This window comes from Pangasianodon hypophthalmus, chromosome 11 (assembly GCF_027358585.1).
Source record: "Pangasianodon hypophthalmus isolate fPanHyp1 chromosome 11, fPanHyp1.pri, whole genome shotgun sequence".
Taxonomy (NCBI): Eukaryota; Metazoa; Chordata; class Actinopteri; order Siluriformes; family Pangasiidae; genus Pangasianodon; species Pangasianodon hypophthalmus.
This window is the reverse complement of record NC_069720.1, coordinates 12,193,645-12,213,154: the sequence shown is the minus strand read 5'-3', so window position 1 is coordinate 12,213,154 and position 19,510 is coordinate 12,193,645. Positions and strand designations below refer to the sequence as shown.

Genomic DNA, 19,510 nt, shown 5'->3' with positions numbered 1-19,510 from the left:
ACAGCACACACAAACTTCATCTGACGTGTACACAAACACAAACCCACCACACACACTTCCTCATTCTAGTACACAGAGATGAAGACCCCATGCGTGTGTCGATATGTTGGTTACACTGTATGATGCACAGTGATACACACACAGAGACCAACCATACGTTCATGCTAGCAAATAACAAAGTGAGCGTTCATTTTCAGCGTATGTGCACAACATGGAGCTGTGATTGTAGCAACAAAGCGACATCTGAATTAAGATTTTCTCACTTCTATGCAAATTAGGTAACAACTCTAAAGAAGTGACAAATACAAATGATTGGCACGAATGATTCCTCAAACCAATCCTACAGTGTGTGTGGTCAGAGGTTTCGTCACTTCCCTGCTCACAACTTTAGCTCCTACCAGCAGTTAGTTCCCTTAAAAATAGAAGAAAACCTCCTAATAAATAATCACAAGAAATAATCCTGGCAATAAATAAACAAGTAAATAAATAAGTAAGTAAACAAAAAAACATGTAAGTAAACAAACAAAAAAGATAATAATGAGTACATAAATAAATAAATAATCAGTAATTATGTAATGAAGTACACAAACAAACAAAAACAAGTAAATAAATAAACAAATACGTAGGTAAACAATAGATAAAATAGATAAGTAAGTAGGTATGGAAATAAATAAACAAAAACCCAAGTAAGTCAGCAAATGAACAAGCAAATAAATAAATACACAAATTAACAAGTAAACAAACAATTAACCAGTAGGTAGGTAAGTAAACAAAAATCCAAACAAACAAGTAAATAATAAACACAAGTATATATTAAGTAAACAAACAAGTAAAGAGGTAAATAAATAAATAAATAAATAATAAGAGAAGAAACAGAAAGAGAGAAAATCACAGTGAGAACATGGCAAGTTATTTTCCCTCAGATGATCATCTCTCGTGTCTCCCGTGTTTTATCTCTAAACACCTGATTAACGGACGCAGACGCAGAAATGGACTTTAATTTATCTCCCATTACGACGAGAGGACAACACACCGCTCGGAGCGTGTCTGTAGAGGAAACAAAGATCACCACTCTTCTCCGAGTGATGAATAAAAGGCTCTTCTGCTCTGCTGGACTAACCGACATTGTAGATTTGCATAATGAGCAAAAGTAATGACACCCGTACTCCAGACGTGGAAAAGTACTGAGAGATATGCAGTCGTGGCCTAATGGTTAGAGTCTCGGACTTGTAACCTGAAGCTGAACCTGAAGGTTGTGGGTTCGAGTCTCAGGGCCGGGGGGATTGTAGGTGGGGGGAGTGAATGACCAGCGCTCTCTCCCACCCTCAATACCACGACTGAGGTGAGACCCTTGAGCAAGGCACCGAACCCCCAAACTGCAAAAAAGGCTGCCCACTGCTCCGGGTGTGTGTTCATGGTGTGGGTGTGGGTGTGTTCACTACTGTGTGTGTGCACTTGGATGAGTACGGGTCACCATACTTGGCTACACATCACTTCACTAACTATATTCTACTCAAGTGGAAGCCAGAAAATGCACTTACAGAAAAGTTAGAAGTGGCTACGAGTTATACAAAATAAATGTTTTTAAGCGATAAAATTATGTTAACGTCACGTTTTTATTTGAAAACTAACTTTTATTACTTATCTAAAGAAGCAACTACATCACTCATTCTGTCTGGTCGTATGCGTGACTAACGCTACACAGTTCGCTAATAAACAGAGACGGCATGATACCACTTTTTCTTTTCCAATACTGAGACTCTGAGTGTCAGCCGATACTGATCCCCGTCCAATACTGTTTCAGCTAAAAACTACTAAGCTTAAAATGCTTAAAGATTTTTATACTGAAGCACTTCACAGTTATACTCTTTCACACAAAATCATTCACGCTGTAAATATAATAAATGTAATAACATATAAATAGAATAAAATCAATCCTAACAAAAGATAAAAAAACAGTCATGTCTCTTTATATGTAAACTTTCCGGTTACAAAAATACATTTCTTTTCCAAATCCAATCATTTGCCATTTGTTAAAGGATCCGATATGTTTTCTCCGATATCCAATCCACTATTAAGGAGTAAAAGATCCTGTAAATAACCAACATTTCCTATTAGTGAACATCTGACTTGCTGCCTAGTTGATAATGTTAGCTGCTAGAATCGATGCTAGTCTCACCCGTGATTAGCAGAGAATACACGCAAGGCTTTACCTCTGACTGTCAAAAAGCTCTTTACCATCAACTAAATATCCGTTTACGTGGCGCGCCTGCTGTGAATGAGCTGTTACCATAGAAACACTAACGTATTAGATCTGGCACATACACCAGTTGCACTTCTGTCAGAGCTGCTGTTACAGAAAAGTAATCAACACCTTCATAAGCCTGATTTCAGCAGCGCTGTGGCATGAACAGAAATAAAAATAAAGCTGAAGTAAATTAGCATTGCTTAGCATTAGTGAAGTAGATTAGTAATGTTTAGCTTTAGCATACACTATAATGGACGTGACACTGGAAATACGCGGCGTGTCGTATAAAATGAGTGCTGGAAGACAGAAGGGTGCTCCCTCTGGAGGAAGTGTGGATCAAGCGCCCTAGCTCAAGGACAGCGTGGCATTACAGCAGCTGGTATTAAACTCATGACGTCTTGAGTCGCAGCCAAGTTCCCTGAACGCTGAGCTAACGGCACTTAGAACGGCCGAGGCAATAACATGCCATAGGTGGTCATGCCTGAGAGATTAATGTCTCTCACACACACACACACACACACACACACACACACCATGGCCTTGATTAACTTACACTAGCCTGAAATAAAGGACACACGCACGTACGCACGCACGCATGCAGTGGCCTTGATTAACTTACACTAGCCTGAAATAAAGGACACACAAACGCGCGCACACACACACACACACACACACACACACACACACACAGGGACTGAGTTAAAGGTAGCAAGAGGTGCTAACACGTTAGCATAGCAAAAGGAAAGGGCAATCGAGGTCCTTATCTGCCCTCGTCAGGGCACTTTCCCTGGAAGTGGGAGTGGAGGAGAAAACCCCACCCTAAAAAGCGTTTGTGTGTGTGTGTGTGTGTGTGTGTGTGTGTGTGTGTGTGTGTGTGTTAGTTACTGGGAACTGGGTTAGGAATGCTTTCAGTTTTTTCTCCCCTCCACCTCTTCAGTTAACAACGACCTCTAAAAGAAAGAATTAGGGCTCAAACAAAAAACAAAACAAAACAAGAAAGCCAGAATGAAAAAACAATTAAGAAAGAAAAAGAAAGATGCAGAAACAAATAAAAAGAACAAAAAAAGTTTTTGTACAAAAAAAAAAAAAAGAAGAAGTGATAAAGGACAGAATATAAAATGAGAAATTTGAAAAAAAAAACAAAGCAAAAAGATAGAGAGAAAGAAAATAAAAAATGAAAAAATAAAAGCAAATAAAAATCCAGAGTTTTTAAACATTAAAAGCAAGAGAATCAAAAAGAGGGTGCAAATTAAGTAAGTAAAAACAGCAGAAAGAAAGGAAGAGGAAAGGAAGAGGAAAGGAAAAGGAAAGGAAAGGAGAAAAAACAGAAAGAATGCAAATTAAGCAAGTAAAAAAACAATAAATAAATAAATATTCACATAAACAAGCACAGGAAATAGAAAAAAGCTAATTTTTTCAAACAAAAAGCAAGAGAAAATAAAAAATAAAAGAAAGAAAGAGACCAAAAAAAGAAAATTAAAAAAAAGAAGAAAGAAAAAAAGGAATGAGTGCAAGAAAAAAATAAATAAGGAAAGCAAGCAAGAAAGAAAGAACAGCCACTTCGAAAAGCATGAAAAAGAAAAATAATTTAAAAAGAATTCACAAAAGCAAGAAAAGCATGAAAGAGTGAGGAGAGAAATAAAGTTGAGCTTTCTCTGTACAGCGTGGAGGCTTGCACCGTCTCGCAGCTTTAAAGATTATCTTCAATTCTGTGCTGCGATGCGACACGTTCGACTCTTTTAGCGACAAACTCAATAATCTGCTCACTTAGATCTGACAGCTGTGATCTTAGATCAGAACAAGGTATTCAAAAACACACACACACGCACGCACGCACTTTGTTGGAAATGGTTTAAATAAACTACTTTATTGTTTATCTGATCTGAAGTCCGTTGTGAGGAATGCACCACCATTCTGAGGGCAGAGGGAGAAACGGTTACAACCACAGAAGCGTAACGATGAACTTTGACCCTGAAAAGCATCGACTGCGTAACACTGAGTGCGAGAGCATGCTGTGCCCAAGGAGAAATATCACTATTTAACCACAAGCTCAACTGTGTGTGTGTGTGTGTGTGTGTGTGTGTGTGTGTGTGTGTGTGTGGTGTTTCTCTCACTCTCGATGCCGGGAAACAGAGGAAACAACTTCAATCAGAGACACGAGTTCTGTTTTCACCACATAGTGAAGGAGAGAAAATAAAGGAAATTAAAGCAGACAAAATACAGCAAAAATAAGCAAGAAGAAAAAAGAAGAGAAAAAAAATGGAAAAGAGCGAGAAAGAAAAAAATAAAGAAACAAACAAACAAATAAAAAAGAAAACATTTTTACAAAAAAAAAGACACAAAATTAAGCAATAAATACAATAAGAAGAAGCAAGATGACAGAAAAAGAAAGAAAGAAAGAAACGTTGTATATCAAAGATTTTTTTTACTATTTATACAGTAAAAACATTTTACTATATATAAAATGTACACTGCTGTGAACTTGTGCCATCAGTGGTTATTAATGTTTATGAATGGTTATGAATAGTTATTAATGTTTATTTGTTGTTAAAAGTGGTTATTAGTAGTTATTAATGTGTATTAATGTGTCTTAATGCTTATTACTGCTTAGTAATGGTTATTAATGGTTATTAATTATTATTAGCGGTTATTAAGGGTTAGTAATGTTTGTGTGTGGTTATTAATGTATATTAGTGGTTAATAATGTTTTAGTTGTTATTAAATGTTAATTAATTGTTATTAGTGGTTATTAATGTGTCAGTGGTTATTAAGGGTTATTAACGTTTATATGTGGTTCTTCATGTATATTAGTGGTTTCAGTAGAGTTCTATTTTCATTTCTGCTGGTTTTCGCTGTGTATTAGAGTTCAGCTGCCTGTGGGCTCGAGCACTTCATCTCTAATCATCATCTCTCCACTTTTCCACACACTCAAGTTGTTTCAAAGCAGAAAGGCACTCAAATATTTCAGTTTGAATGTAACCACAGCCATCCTGGAGAGTAATCTTTCAGCACTCTCTCTCTCCCCCTCCCTCCCTCTCACAACGTCTCTCTCTCTCTCTCTCTCTCTCTCGGCTCCTGTAACAGGAGTGTGTGTTTAAAGCCATCACCCGAATCCACTCCGCTCCTGCCATTGCATCATCCTCCAGAAACGGCACATGGCTTTTATCATCACGTGTACACACCTCTTCACCTGAACACATGACGCAGTGTGAAGGACGAATCGGATCGAATCGGATATCCACTCTCTTGAAGGAAAACTAAAGCACCGGAACACCTCGTCCACTTATTTTTTATTTTATTTTATTTATGGGGGAGGGGGGAGATCATATGTCTTATCATATGATGAAGATTGACTGGCGATTTTAAAAAAATGACAACCCTCTGCTTACATCATCGATCAGAGTGACCCAGAACTCGGGTCACACAAATATTCTTCAAAGTGCGCCTGAGGTAATACAACTTCTTTCTGTCCATTAGCATGTTTCATTTATGTTTCTCCATCATCACTAGCGTATGTGAAGCTGTCCCGTGAGGGGCGCATCATCCCTCCTACTGGTGAATTTTTAACAAGTGCTGTAGTAGCGCTTCAAACTCTAAGATTTTCATCAAAAAATTTCTCACACCGACACAACTTTTTCCATCGGCCATCTTTGGTCGCAATGGCACCAAATCATCCATCACATTTTGCGTTCTCAGACCACCGCTCTCACCTCACTAACAAATAATTACTTTTTTATGATGCGCAATTTCTGTCTCAGGACAAAAATTATACAGTGCAAAGCCAGTTTAAAAGTAGGATGTTGTTTTTGATTGGATATGAATATATATAACTATAAATATAAAGAAATCTAGTTAAATTAGTCCTGAAAGCCTAAATGAACCTCAGTAAGAGAGTGATAAAATCTAAAATAAAAATGAAAGGGAAACACTCACTCCTCTGGCAGTGATCCTGGTTCCAGCAGCGTTCTCCAAAATTGCCGTTGATGGTGGTCTGGACACACGTGATCTTTCCAGTGATGGTTCCGGGACAGATGTCGCCGCACTCTCGCTCGTTTTTGTTCGCCACAATGTAGTTGTCCTCCACCGAGTCAAGGATCTTGGACCAGTCGAGGGTGGAGAGGTAGCAGAGGTCGGGGTTCTTCTCCATGCGCACGGCTCCGCGGGTTATGTTCATCAGACCGTGAAGCCCCACCTCCTTCAGCTGCAGCATCTCAAAGATCACCAAGGCGTAGTTAAAGAACAGGTTGTTGCCGCGGATGACAGCGAGGTTGGGAAAGAGGTCCCTCAGGCTCTCCAGGCCGTAGACGCGGAACAGCAGCAGGTAGTCGGTGATCATCACCAGCTTGGGGAAGCTCAGGCCACGGAAGTCCTCAGCTCGGGTCTTGAACATGAGCAGGATCTTCAGGTGACCCTCGATCACTGTGCAGTTCTCTAGAGAGCGAAGGTTGGTCACATCGTTCCGGATGTCTTTGCTGGAGCAGACTGAAGAAGGAGAGAAGAAGAGAAAGGTCAGTTTCTGAAGTTTCAAAAAGAAGTCCTGTAGTTTGCGATGGAGCCAATAAATACTCCATACATTAATCATGGATCCAAATTTAAACCCAACAAGACAATCCCAAACATGATCACATGACAGTTCCACTAGCCCTGTCTTCCCATTTCTTTGGCTCGATCCATCGATTACTGACCTACCGATTTACAGCATTAGCGCAACTTAGTGCTAATGTTTTCAAACTAAGTAGTTTAGCAAACATTGTTACCTCTACAGCAATAGCTCGTTGACCAAGTAGCTAGCCAAGCCTTCTAGTGAGGTAGCTAACGTTAGCCAGGAGAAATTCAATACGATATAATACAGACATCACAATAAATTATACACTTTTCTGAGATATCGCAAGTATAGTCAGTATTTTAAGAACAGTTACAAACTGTGATCTGATTAGATGTCAAACTGTTGAGATGCAAAAATTATGTTCTGAATCTATAAAGTCTATAAAGTAAAATGTTAACATTTTGGTCTGAATCTTTAAAATTGTAAACTGTTAACGTTTTTACTTTGTGTACGAAATCTGTAAGTAAAATGATACAAAAAAATGCAGTGAATCTTCAAAGTTGTAAAATGTTACCTTTAACAAAATTTTAAAAGTTGTAAGATGTTAATTTTATACTTAAATATTGTAAAATGTTAACTTTTTTTACTTGCTCTTTAAAATTGCAATGTGTTAAAAGTTTGTACAGAATCCTTAAAATTCTAAAACATTAATGTTTTTGTACTAAGTTTTTAAAATAACAAAATGATTTAAAAACTATTTTCGTAAATCCTTAAAGTTGAAAAATGTTGCATTTTTGTATTGAATCCTTAAAACTGTAACATGTTACACATTTTGTACTGCATTTATTCATTATTTATATAAATGATTTTTGTGGACATTAAATAAAAGTATCATCCAACTAAAAGTTTTCACATTCTGCTTGAAATGTAAATTATTTTGCTGTTGTTTTGTTAGCAACCTGTATACTGTTATACATGCTGTGTATCGGAGAGATAATATGATTTAATATTTTAATATCTTAATGCTAATTCAAACAAGTAATTATTTTAGAAATCACTGTGTTAGAACACACTGCGGTGGTTTTCCCCAAATCTAATCTATCAAGCTGATGAGGAGGAGGCGATGATGACAGATTTTGGAGAAATCAGAGCTCTTTCAGAGAGGTTATTGCTTTAGGAACTGATCTACATCACGGTAAACACACGTAAATGAGTGTTAAATTGAGCTGGATGTATTTAAATAATTCAGCCATAAAACCACAAAAAGTAGCCGGTGTGAGCGTGCGAGGCAAAGGCAAAACAGATGCGTTTCATCCCTTTAACACTTACATCATGTCAGAAATGTGTGTGAACACACAACATACTGATAGCCATCGATGACGAGTTCACATGATTATTTGCATTGCATAATATAAACTCCTTTTACTTCGACGGAAACCTAATATGCAAAATCTTTTATACTACGGCGTGGTTGTATTCTGGATCCTGATTGGTCAGAAGGTGTTGATTAATTTTCTATAACAGCAAATCTGACAGTAGTGCAGCTGCAAATGGCATTTTTCGAGTAAATTCCTAAGTCAGAATAGCGCTAATATTTAAACTGCAGTTTTCTCAAATGCAATTTTTTTGCGACACAAAATTACACAATCATGAGGAATTTACTGGAGAAAATCACCTTTAACATCCAATTCCACCTTTAGGCCACACCCCCTAGCTATGTTTGATGCTGGTGCGGAGTTTTTAACCTTTGCACATCTGTTCGAGATCCCAAATGGCTACACAAAGGAATTTGAGGAGATTGTGTGACAATTTTAAACATGCACAATGACAGACATGAGTGTATAATCTTCCCATACTTATTAGCTTCAATAGCATCATGGCTCCAGTGAAGAAAGAAGTTCAAACCTTCTTGGCTGATCTACTATATTTTATGGAGGACATTTTTGCATATTTTCCTGGGCTGCTTCAAGATTTAAAGTGTGTGTGTATATGTGTGCGTGTGTGTAGTACAACAGGTCTGCAACCTAACACCCTCTTCATTTATGATATCTCTCACAGAGAGCTGCTTTAAGTAGCTTCCTTTACAATGTTAGTTAGAGTTGCACAGAGGACTGGATTTTGCAAATTGAATTTTGTGCTGCAGGGCTGTTACAACATTTAAAGTGTGTAGTGTGTGTGCACGTGTGTGTCAGTACACATTACACAATTTAACACCTTCTTCCCTTTTTTTTTTTTTTTTTTTTTTTTTTTAAAAAGGGGCTGTGTGAGAGCTGCTTTGAATATCTGGGAGTACGACTCACAGCTAAGAGCTAAAAGTATACAACAAAAACAGCAGCTGCCCTAAAACACACCTCTGTGGGACCTCCTGCGTATTTAGGATTTAAAACAAACAAATCATATAAACCAGAAAATAATCTACAAAATAAACAAAAACAGAATATAATATAAAAAATAAATAAATAAATAGAGATAGATAGATAGATAGATAGATAGATAGATAGATGCACTGTTTTGTGATGATCCTCACTAACACAAAGCAAATATATCTGAGTGAAAAGCTCTTAAAAGTATGCACTGGCTAACGAACAGGCATTGAGGCATTCTGGGAAGGAAATTTTATTTAATGTTCTTCATTATCCAAAGCGCACTTTCTGTCTCGCTCTTTCCATCTCCTTTACTCTCACACACACTCATTTTCTCTCCTCTATGCCTCTTTTTCTGTATTTCTGTCCTTGTGTCTCAGCATTTCACACTGCTATTTCCTTCCCTGTACTCCTTAAGAATCATTTCACGCATGTAGTGCTTTAATGCTCTAATCTGTACATTTACACCACAGCGTTGTTAAATTCTACATTCTGACTGGTCAGAAGGTGTTGATTAATTTTCTAGAACTGCAGCTCTGACAGTAGTGCAGCTGCAAATCACAGGTTTATATTAATGTGCCTTTCTAATACGTTACGTTTTTATAGCAACAGCTCAATCACAGTGACTTGTAAGGCGAACACTTCACATAAACAGATTTTTAAAAAATCATAAGTTTTCTGTAAGGAGACATTTATTTAATATTTATGGAAGAAGTCTCCAGTGCCAGCAGTAAAGCTGTAACTAAGTCGTCCGACATCTGCAGGACAGAGGAGTTTACGCTTTGGAGTTTCTCAGTAACATGACAAGCTGCTTCTCTTTTTTTTTTTTTTTTTTTTATGCTGAGTAGAGCAAAGCTTCTGTAACGAACATGTCTTGGAATCGCTGTCACTAAACACACACACACACACACACACACACACACACACACACACACACACACACACACACACACACAGAAGTTTAGCACCTGGGACTCGTCTCCTTATCACACCTACACATCAGCCGAGTCTCAATGCTTCATGCATGTGTGTGTGAGCACGCCGCTACGCACCTGTAACACCAACCTCTTTACTGTTTTGTAAAGAGTCTCCTATGTATATTTTTCATTTCTAATTATTTTTATTATTACAAATGATCACAATAATAATAATAAAATAATTATATAAATAATAATAATAATAATAATTATTATTATTATTATTATTATTATTATTATTATTATTTGTTTATTTTGTTTTCCCAAAATATTGATAATTGTTGAATTTTTATTGTTAAACAATAACAAATGTTCTGTAAATTTTTTTTTTTTTTGAGTTTACAGTCAGAGTCTAGATTTTTTATTTTATTAATTATGCAAATGTGTGCATATTTAATTAGATGAAGCCTCATACGCATATATAAATGGAAAATACAAATACTTGAAGATTAGTTGTGATTTATATTGACTTGTAATATCTTACCATTACTGTGACACAACACACACACACACACAAAGTGCACTGTGTGTGGTTCTGCCATAACGATCGACTACTGTGAGTCTGCCATCAGTGCAGAAATCTGCCGGTCAGCCGTCAGTGCTGATTTATTGACAGAACACAGAACGCATCACTGTACACACACACACACACACACACACACTCCTCAGGGAAAAAAAACAGGAAACACACAGAGAAAGAACGAGAAAAAGAGAGCAAGAAAGCGAGAGAGAGAGCAAAAAAAGCGAGAGAGAGAGAGAGAGAGAGACATGGTCGATTAACCCCTGACTCTCACATGCCGTTTCCTCCACGTACACATATTGCTGCTAAACAAACACACCGAGCGGTCGGTGTTATCACTTTACACAACACAAAGCTGGTCATTACTTATTGTGTTCATTCAGCAGACAGTATTTTCTTTACTCAGAGTGATTCCTGATCGTTCTGTTCCTACATCACATAATACAGCCTAGATAAAGCAGATTCATTAATCCTGATCTTTCGAATGTCTTACGCACGTGTGTGTGTGCCTGTATATGTACAATGCAAATGTATTACAGATGAACCCCATTACACTTTTGATAGAGTCACCTATTTAAATGTTCACTCATTATATTTATTACTACAAATAGTCATAATAAATAATAAAGATCACCTTTCTATCCTTCTTTATTTACCCCCTTTGCAGGCAAACTTAACACAGCTGTTCTTTTTTCATAATTTGTGATTTTTACACTGAAACTGCAACTCCAAATCACCAAGGCCAATGTTTACATGACACTTGTGTCGCATTTCTAAACTGTTAACATGTGAACGCTGCATTAAAATAGCTAGGAATGTGCAGAGTGTTAATAGAGGGAACACTAAAAGAAACCCAGCTGTGTATTTTAAAAACCCTGCCTGACATTTCTATTAATCTGAAACTAAGAAGAGCAATTCAAGCCACTGAGATGGGTCGTGAATTACACAGCCGCGTGATTTGTGCTTTTGTTTGCTGCGACTCACAGCTCAGCTGAAAAAGTGAACTATGACTTTAAACACTGATTACGACTCAAAGTTAAATAAAGTTGAGTAAACATCAGGACTCTGATGTACACCGTCACCAGGTTTTTTTTTTCTTTTTTTTTGCTGTAATCTGTTTTACAGAAGGAAAAACACTACAAGTTACACTACAACTGCGTCGGCACTGCGGCTAACGGCTCGACATAAATCACCTGGTCATAAAGCAAGATCGCACGTAGTGTGCGCTCCCTATCCTATAACATCCACAGCCTCAAACAAACCGCAAGCATGCATAGAATCAGGTGTGGAAGTACGCTAACACGTGTGCGCTAATCACGCAATTACGGATAACAAGTGTTAAAAAAAATAATCAATATCATAACTGCAGCAATGTGACATACTGACAAATCACTTTCACTATGGAAAATAAACAGGAAGTACGCCAATAAAAACACATCCACAGCTGCAAGGTACCCGAGAAAAGGAGGACGGAGCTCCGCCCACAAATTTATTACCAGCACAAACGGCACTAAAGTAGTAGATCAGGATTCCGATGAAACATCTCGAGAGCTTATGTTTCAGATATGAAACTTCATGCTGCGCTGCATAAAACATTTACAGCATTCATTTATCTTCAGTACAGGCTTTATGCTGATCAACATCATTGTTGTTTAAATTACCAATTTGTTCATATTTTGGGAAAAAAAAAACCTACTAAGTTTTTTGTTTGTATGTTTTTTAGCAACAAACAACAAGAGTCATTTAGCCAACAAATTTAGCGACGGCTTAAAAAGTGTTAAAAACGCTTCGAGTCGGTGCTTTAGATTTGTTCACCTTGGCGCTGTGCTAACAGGTCATTCGAATTCAAATCCGACCCAGTTTACGGTAACTTTTCAAAGCGCACCAATAAGATGAGCCCTCACGTGACATGTGACAAAAGGCAATGTGCTTATTACAGCGTCAGTTTCCAGAGATATTCAATATAACCCTTTGCAATATAACTCTCAGACAAGGTTGAACTTGTCGTTAGTCTATCAACTCTCATGCACCCGTTTTCTTGTCCTTTCTCTTGTGTTTTCTTTCGTCTTCTCCAAAGGACAACCACAGACAGAATCTTTTATTTTTAAGACTTAGAAACATGTGAAATAGACTAGCTGTTTGAATGAGCTTTGATTTCAAGTACGTCTTTCAAGCACCGCTTCAACCTCACATCTACCTTCGCAGTAAACATTCTAATGTAGATGTTATTGCGTTTGCATGAGGAAATACTCTAAAAATTCAAATAATATTGAAACTATTAGAGAAACTTGCTCTCAAAGGTCTAGCAGGACTTGGTCGACTCTGTTCAGTAAAACTTGCATGAATATTTCTACAAAATTGAAATCTGACATTAGATGATCCAGCTTTTTTTTTTTTTTTTTTTAAATCTGTCTGTTTTAAATGGTCTCTAAAGTAGTCAGGTTTGCAGTTTTGAGCTCCACATTGCTGAAGTTCTTTTCTAAAAGCAGCTGCTGAAGCCCCGAGGCACCGCGGCACTACGCTATTCTACACTGACTATTCTGTGAATTTTCTTCATAGTTCACAACCAAGCCAGGTGGAGAAACCCGCGTACATAAATCTATCACGGTTGTAAAGAAGGTGAAACATGAAGTGTTTAGCATTTGCAAGACAGCTTGTTTTTAACACAGTGTTACAAAGCGATGTGATGAGGACCAACAGAGAAGTGGCAATAAGAAAGTGCAAGATAACTAAAGAATAAATCACTCCGTGTCGTGCTGTTCAAGGAAAAGAATAAACAACTGAAACTAATATGCTTTACTCTTCTTACACCATAGCAATTTAATGATAATTTTTAAATGTATTATTTATTAAATTTATTGATATCATACTTTTTATCCTTTTACTGTTACATCTAATGTTGAGGGATTATAATAATCTGATTGTCCAATACAGAAAGTTAACATGATATATTTACTTATTAATTAAGCATTAATTTTTTTTATTGTCAAAGAAAGGGCTGATTGTCAGGATTATGACAAGCCAAGTTGTGTAAAATAATCTCATCTGATTCTGCAATTTAAAAATATTATGTTTGTGAGGAATGGCTCTGTGTCTGTGGTTAAGAAAATACCAAATAATAAACATTTATTGAATAAAAAGTGATAGTTAGGCAGTGTAAATTCAGGTCGAAAAAAAAAAAATAATGATAATAATATTGTGCAGTATAATGGTTAATAATCATTTTAATTTTATATATTTATTATATTTTATATTATTTTATTTGATAATCACAGTGGTTTTGACGTGTGCCAAACTATAACCATATAACCTGGTTTGGATTTCATGCCTCATTATTATATCACATTATATTATTATTCACAGTTTTGGGGGAAATACTTGTCATGTTTTTATTGCAGTTATCCAGACTTCCTGAGTTGGCTAAAACCCAAATCCCAAACCCAAATAATTTACCATGGCATTTAAACATGTAAGAAATTAGGTTTAAACTGTGTATAATGTTTGGATGGTAACAGAGCAGTGAGTATTAAGTCTGATATTCTAACACTCAGTGTGTAAAAGGGAAGTGACAATCAGCACCAGGAAGTATCACTTTAAACATGCCAAGACCAGAAGCTTATGCAATATTTCCCCTAAATTGTGTCACCTTTTTAGTCATCAAAATGGTGAAAAAAATATCCACCCACAGCACTGTTGGTTTTTCCATTTCGGACGTCCTTATCGAAGCAAGGCCAAAGAACTCGAAGGGAGGACGCTGACAAACAATAATCAAAACAGAGATCAAAGGATTACAGAATTTAACTATATGTAGCTTTTATAAATATAACAATTTGAGAAATTCTACTTATCTAAAAAATAAGAACAAACCAATTCCCTTATAGCTAGCACAAATGTCACTTTCACATTAGGGTTATGGTTTCACTGTGTTCAGTCAGATCCAGTACCATACCGTTTCTGAGTGGAACTTAAAAGAACGCTGGACAGGCCACGCCCATAAGCGACAACAGTAGCAGTCGCTACACGCTCACACGAGACACAAGTGACTTGATGTTTGCTAGTTTAAAAGCAGGGAGGAATAGCAGTACACTGTTCTTTAATTGAATTACATGAAATCTGTTTGTTTTACTGATTCTATACAATTATACTATTTCCTACTGACCTCTTCCTGGGTTTACACTCCTCCAGTCACAGTATTTATATGCTATAGGAACACACAGTATGCTGCGTGTGAAACTCCAGTGTTTACAATATTTGTAGTTTTGCCAGTGGATCTGAAATGCAGCAGATGTGAAGATGTGATTGAAGTGTAGACTTTCAGCTTTAATTCAAGGGGTTTAACCGTTTAGGAATTACAGCCAATTTTTTTTTTTTTTTTTTTTTTTTTTTAACAGAGTCCTTCCATTTTCACAGGCTCAAAAGTAATCAGAAAAACTAACAATCATAAATATTAGAATTATTTGTAATACTTGGATGCAAATCCTTTGCCTGAAGTCTGGAACCCATGGACATCACCAAATGCTGAGTTTCCTCCCTTGAGATGCTTTTCCAAGCTTTACTGCAGTCACCTTCAATTGCTGCTTGTTTGTAGGTCTTTCTGCCTTCAGTTTTGTCTTCAGTAAGTGAAAAGCATGCTCAACTGGGTTGAGGGCAGGTGACTGACTCGGCCATTTAAGAACGTTCCATTTCTTTGCTTTAAGAAGCTCTTTTGCAGTATTTTGGGTCATTGTCCATCTGTACTGTGAAGCACTGTCCTATCAGTTTTGCAGCATTTGACTGAATCCGAGCAGAAAGTATAGCTCTACACACTTCAGAACTCCTGCTACTTCTATCAGCGGTCACATTATCAATAAACATCAGTGACCCAGTTCCATTAGCAGCCATACATGCCCATGCCATAACACTGCCTCCACCGTGTTTGACAGATGACGTGACTCTTTCAATCATTCTGGGATAAGTTAATCTTGGTTTCATCTGTCCAAAGAATCTTGTTCCAGAACTGGGCAGGCTTTTTTAGATTTTTTCTAGCAAAGTCTAATCTGGCCTCTCTGTTCTTGAGTGTTACCAGTGGTTCGCATCTTGAGGTAAACCCTCTGTGTTTTACATTCATGAAGGCATCTTTTGATATTAGACTTTGACAATGATATGCCTACTTCCTCAAGAGTGTTCTTGACTTGGCTAGATGTTGTGAAGGGGTTTTTCTTCACCAAGGAAAGAATTTTGCGATCAGCCACTTTAGTTGTCTCCCGTGGTCTTCCAGGCCTTTTGGTGTTGCTGAGCTCGCCAGTGCATTCCTTTTTTTTTTTTTTCTTTCTAAAGAATGCACCAAATTGTTGATTTGGCCACTCCTAAAGTTTCTGCTATCTCTCTGATAGGTCTGTTTTGTTTTTTTAGCTTAATGATGGCCTCCTTCACTTGCATCTACACCTTTTTTGACTGTACAGTGAGAGTTCCGATGAACAGCTACCAAATGCAAATTCAACACCTGGAATCAACTGCAGACCTTTTATCTCCTTAATTTGTCATGAAATAAGGAAGATACAGGCCACACCTGGCCATAAAACTGCTTATCCGTCAACTGTCCAATTATTTTTGAGCCTGGGAAAATGGAGGGACTCTGTAAAAAATGGCTGTAATTTTTAAACGGTTAATACAATGTTTTTGTTAAATCCCTTGACTTAAAGCTGAAAGTCTACACTTCACTTGTGGTGGTGTACAGAGGCAAAATTATAAAAACTGTACCACTGTCCAAATACTTATTGACCTGTATAGCGCTGGAAATGGTGTGTAGTTGTAGAGCAACTGCATTCCTCTGTAGTAAAGCATTGTTATATTCAGTGTGTATTAATCTCTGTTATGTTTCCCCCTGGCACGTTTCCCGGACTGGCGCGAGCTGTGGCTTCAGCAGTTGGCATACTGTGGTATTTTGACTCGTTTCTGAAAATTGCTTCTGAATGCGAGCCATGCAGCTACAGCGTCTGCTGTAGCAGGAAAACACACACACACTCTCTTTCTCACACACAATTATTTCCAGTAGCTCTGTGAAGTTGCACCATATAAAAAAAAAAATCAAAACCATTCATATTTGTGCCATAAAATATACTATTTGTTCTGGTTTAAGATATTGCAAACTTATATCAGTGTAAGTCAGTGGTGAATAGTGCAAGCAATGTCACAGTGATAGGAAAGTAAAAAAAAAAAATAAATTTAATCAAATTATACAAATTTGGTGTGACAACCAGTGCAGCAGAGCTTTAATCGTTCACTATTTCCAGATCTCTCACTTCCTCAAACTGATATGGTTCAAAATATTTATCTAAGCCATCATGCTTGTCATCTCGTACATCACTAACTAGCTGAGTAGGTTTTGGCCACACGCCCTCACTCAGCTTTGTATAGCTGCATTGCATTCTGCAGCTCTGAGTCCAGTGTTTGCTCCAACAGTCAGTTCAGGCTCCACTCCTTCTGCACTGGATTTCTCATTAATATGACTTTTGAATATCGCTGGAAAATGGTGAGTGAGAAAAGAAGCGCTTGGCCTTTTGTTTTTAGGAGCTAACAATGAACTCTATTACCTATGTTATGGAACTAATGAAAATACAGCACCAACCAACAAATCAGCACCAGAATCACTAAACACATCACAAATATTTTCAGAGTGGAGATTCAGAAATATAACCCATATAACCCATAAACCCTTTACCCTTTTTTTCCCCCATAACAGTTTGGTTCTTAAAACAGTGAAATGCTGGCCATTTCTTACAAAGGTTCTCTGGATCCCTGAACGTGCACCAGCACAAAGTGCGAGTGTTAGAGAGATTGTGTGTCTGTAACTCTTAGATTGGCTCTCGTTTAGAAACAGGTGAGTGAGTTCACTCTCATTCCCAAGTTCTTTTTTCCTCAAGCCTTTTCTTCCTTACACACACACACACACACACACACGCACCCTCAAACGAAGGTGGGAGTGTAGCCTGTATTTCAAGTCCACATTACAAACCCTTAAATGCAGAAATATCAAACATTTCCATCCTACACAAGTCATTTCTCAGGCTTCCATGTGCATAGGAAGGTTTATGGTCTATTTAGTCTTCTTAAATATTTTAGAAAACATCCTGAATGCCAGAACACACAGAATATATTCCAACAAGACTTCGATTATTTTTTACAGTTATATTCTTCGTTACAGAGTGACCTGTATTATCTATCCTGTATTGTGAGCATCAGTTTTATCACGGAGTGATGTAGGTTTAAAAAGAGTGACTAGCTAGCCGACTACAGGACCACAAAGTTATGATAAAATCCCACGCCATCTTTTCCTTTTTAGGTTTCTTAAAGATCATTACGTAAAATAAACTCTAATAAACCTTTAATCAAACATTAGCACTTAAGAAAAGGATATCTGATGCATACGTTAGGTCAGAGGATGATGTCAGTGTCATTAAGTAGCGTCTTCTCCATAAAAGTGATGGCTAAACGTAATAGACACTTGTCAAAGCTAATAAAATTACACCCTTGCCATTGGCTAAATGCATAGATGTTATCATGTGCTAACTAGTCCCTGTTCTTTTTCTATTTTGGCTACTCATTTTAACAGCCTAACAGTTTTACATACATTAAAGCATTTTATACCACAGCATGTGCAGTTCTGAATTCTGACTGGTCAAAAGGTGTTGACTGTTTTTCTATAGCAGAAGCTCTGACATTACTGCAGCTTCCGAAAACAAGCTAATAATAATGCGCTTCTGTTGTAATTTAACAAAGAAAAACCTTTTCTAAAAGAGTCTCCAGTGTCAGCACTTAGTAACAGTCAGCAGGTTTTCCAACATGGGAAACAAAATTACGCTTTGCAGATGGTGAGGGAATGACTGCTTATTGCTGCTACAATGTAAGTGAGAGCATGAACTAAATTGTTTCACGGATGTTCCACAACATTAAATGTAATTATAAATGGATAAAAACATGATGTGTTGTAAATTAATAAACAACATATTGTAATCGGTAACTAATCACTCCACCATAACAGCATAACAAAACTGTGTAAATACAAACCTCCTATTTTACACTATTTTAGTTATATAGCCTAAGAATGTAGTTTGAAGAAAAGAAAATGAAGGTTCTGTTGCAGAAAAGAAGAGTCTGGGTGACACAGACTTGTCTTGGCTGATCAACTACATCTGCAGTAAAGAGTACATCGTGTGAATGTGATTCTTCACCAAAGTACACTGTTAATGCAATCCAACAATAGCAGGAGTGCTTTCATATTGCCAAGTTGAAGTATCATGTCCTCTACCTGAGGGGAAAAACTCATTTCTTTTACTCACAAAAGTAAAAGTGATTATTGACATAGCCTTAGTGCTGCTGAAAGGTTTACAGCGAGAATAAGGCAATATCAGAAACTTTTATGGTCCTGCACTTCAGCTGAAAAGAGTTTGTATTCAGTGACCACTTTTCTCTCCTTTCATACAAGAAAGAAGCTCTTGTGTGTCTCATATTACAATATAAAATACACTTGATGTGAAAAGAAAAAGAAAAAAAAAAATTCAACACCTGGGGTGATTCACAACTGCAGCTTTTAAGCTTTCTCCACAACTAAATACAGAGTCCAAATAAACGCAGGTCATTTGAGGTGCTCCATTTTGTACCACCACTGTGTTTTTGCTCTTACCTTTGCTTCTTAAACATCCTAGGTATTATAGCGCAAAAATAATAAATGCTTTGTTTGGAACCAAACTCAAGTATTAAATTGAACATTCAGCAATATTTACGTCTAAAGTTTTTTTTTTAATTAAGTACATTCAAGTAGAAAGAAGGAATACAGTGCAATTCATATATCTCACATTTTCACTGATTGTGTTAGTC

At 37.1% G+C, this 19,510-nt stretch overlaps 1 protein-coding gene across 1 annotated transcript in view; it reads right to left on the bottom strand.

Moving 5' to 3' along the window:
• The window catches only part of insrb (insulin receptor b), a 76,308-nt gene that overhangs the window by 46,674 nt on the left and 10,124 nt on the right, over positions 1 to 19,510 (bottom strand). The window contains exon 2 of the mRNA XM_026930452.3: positions 6,182 to 6,730. Within this exon, the coding sequence (XP_026786253.3) occupies positions 6,182 to 6,730 (549 nt within the window). The remainder of the gene's footprint in view (positions 1 to 6,181; positions 6,731 to 19,510) is intronic.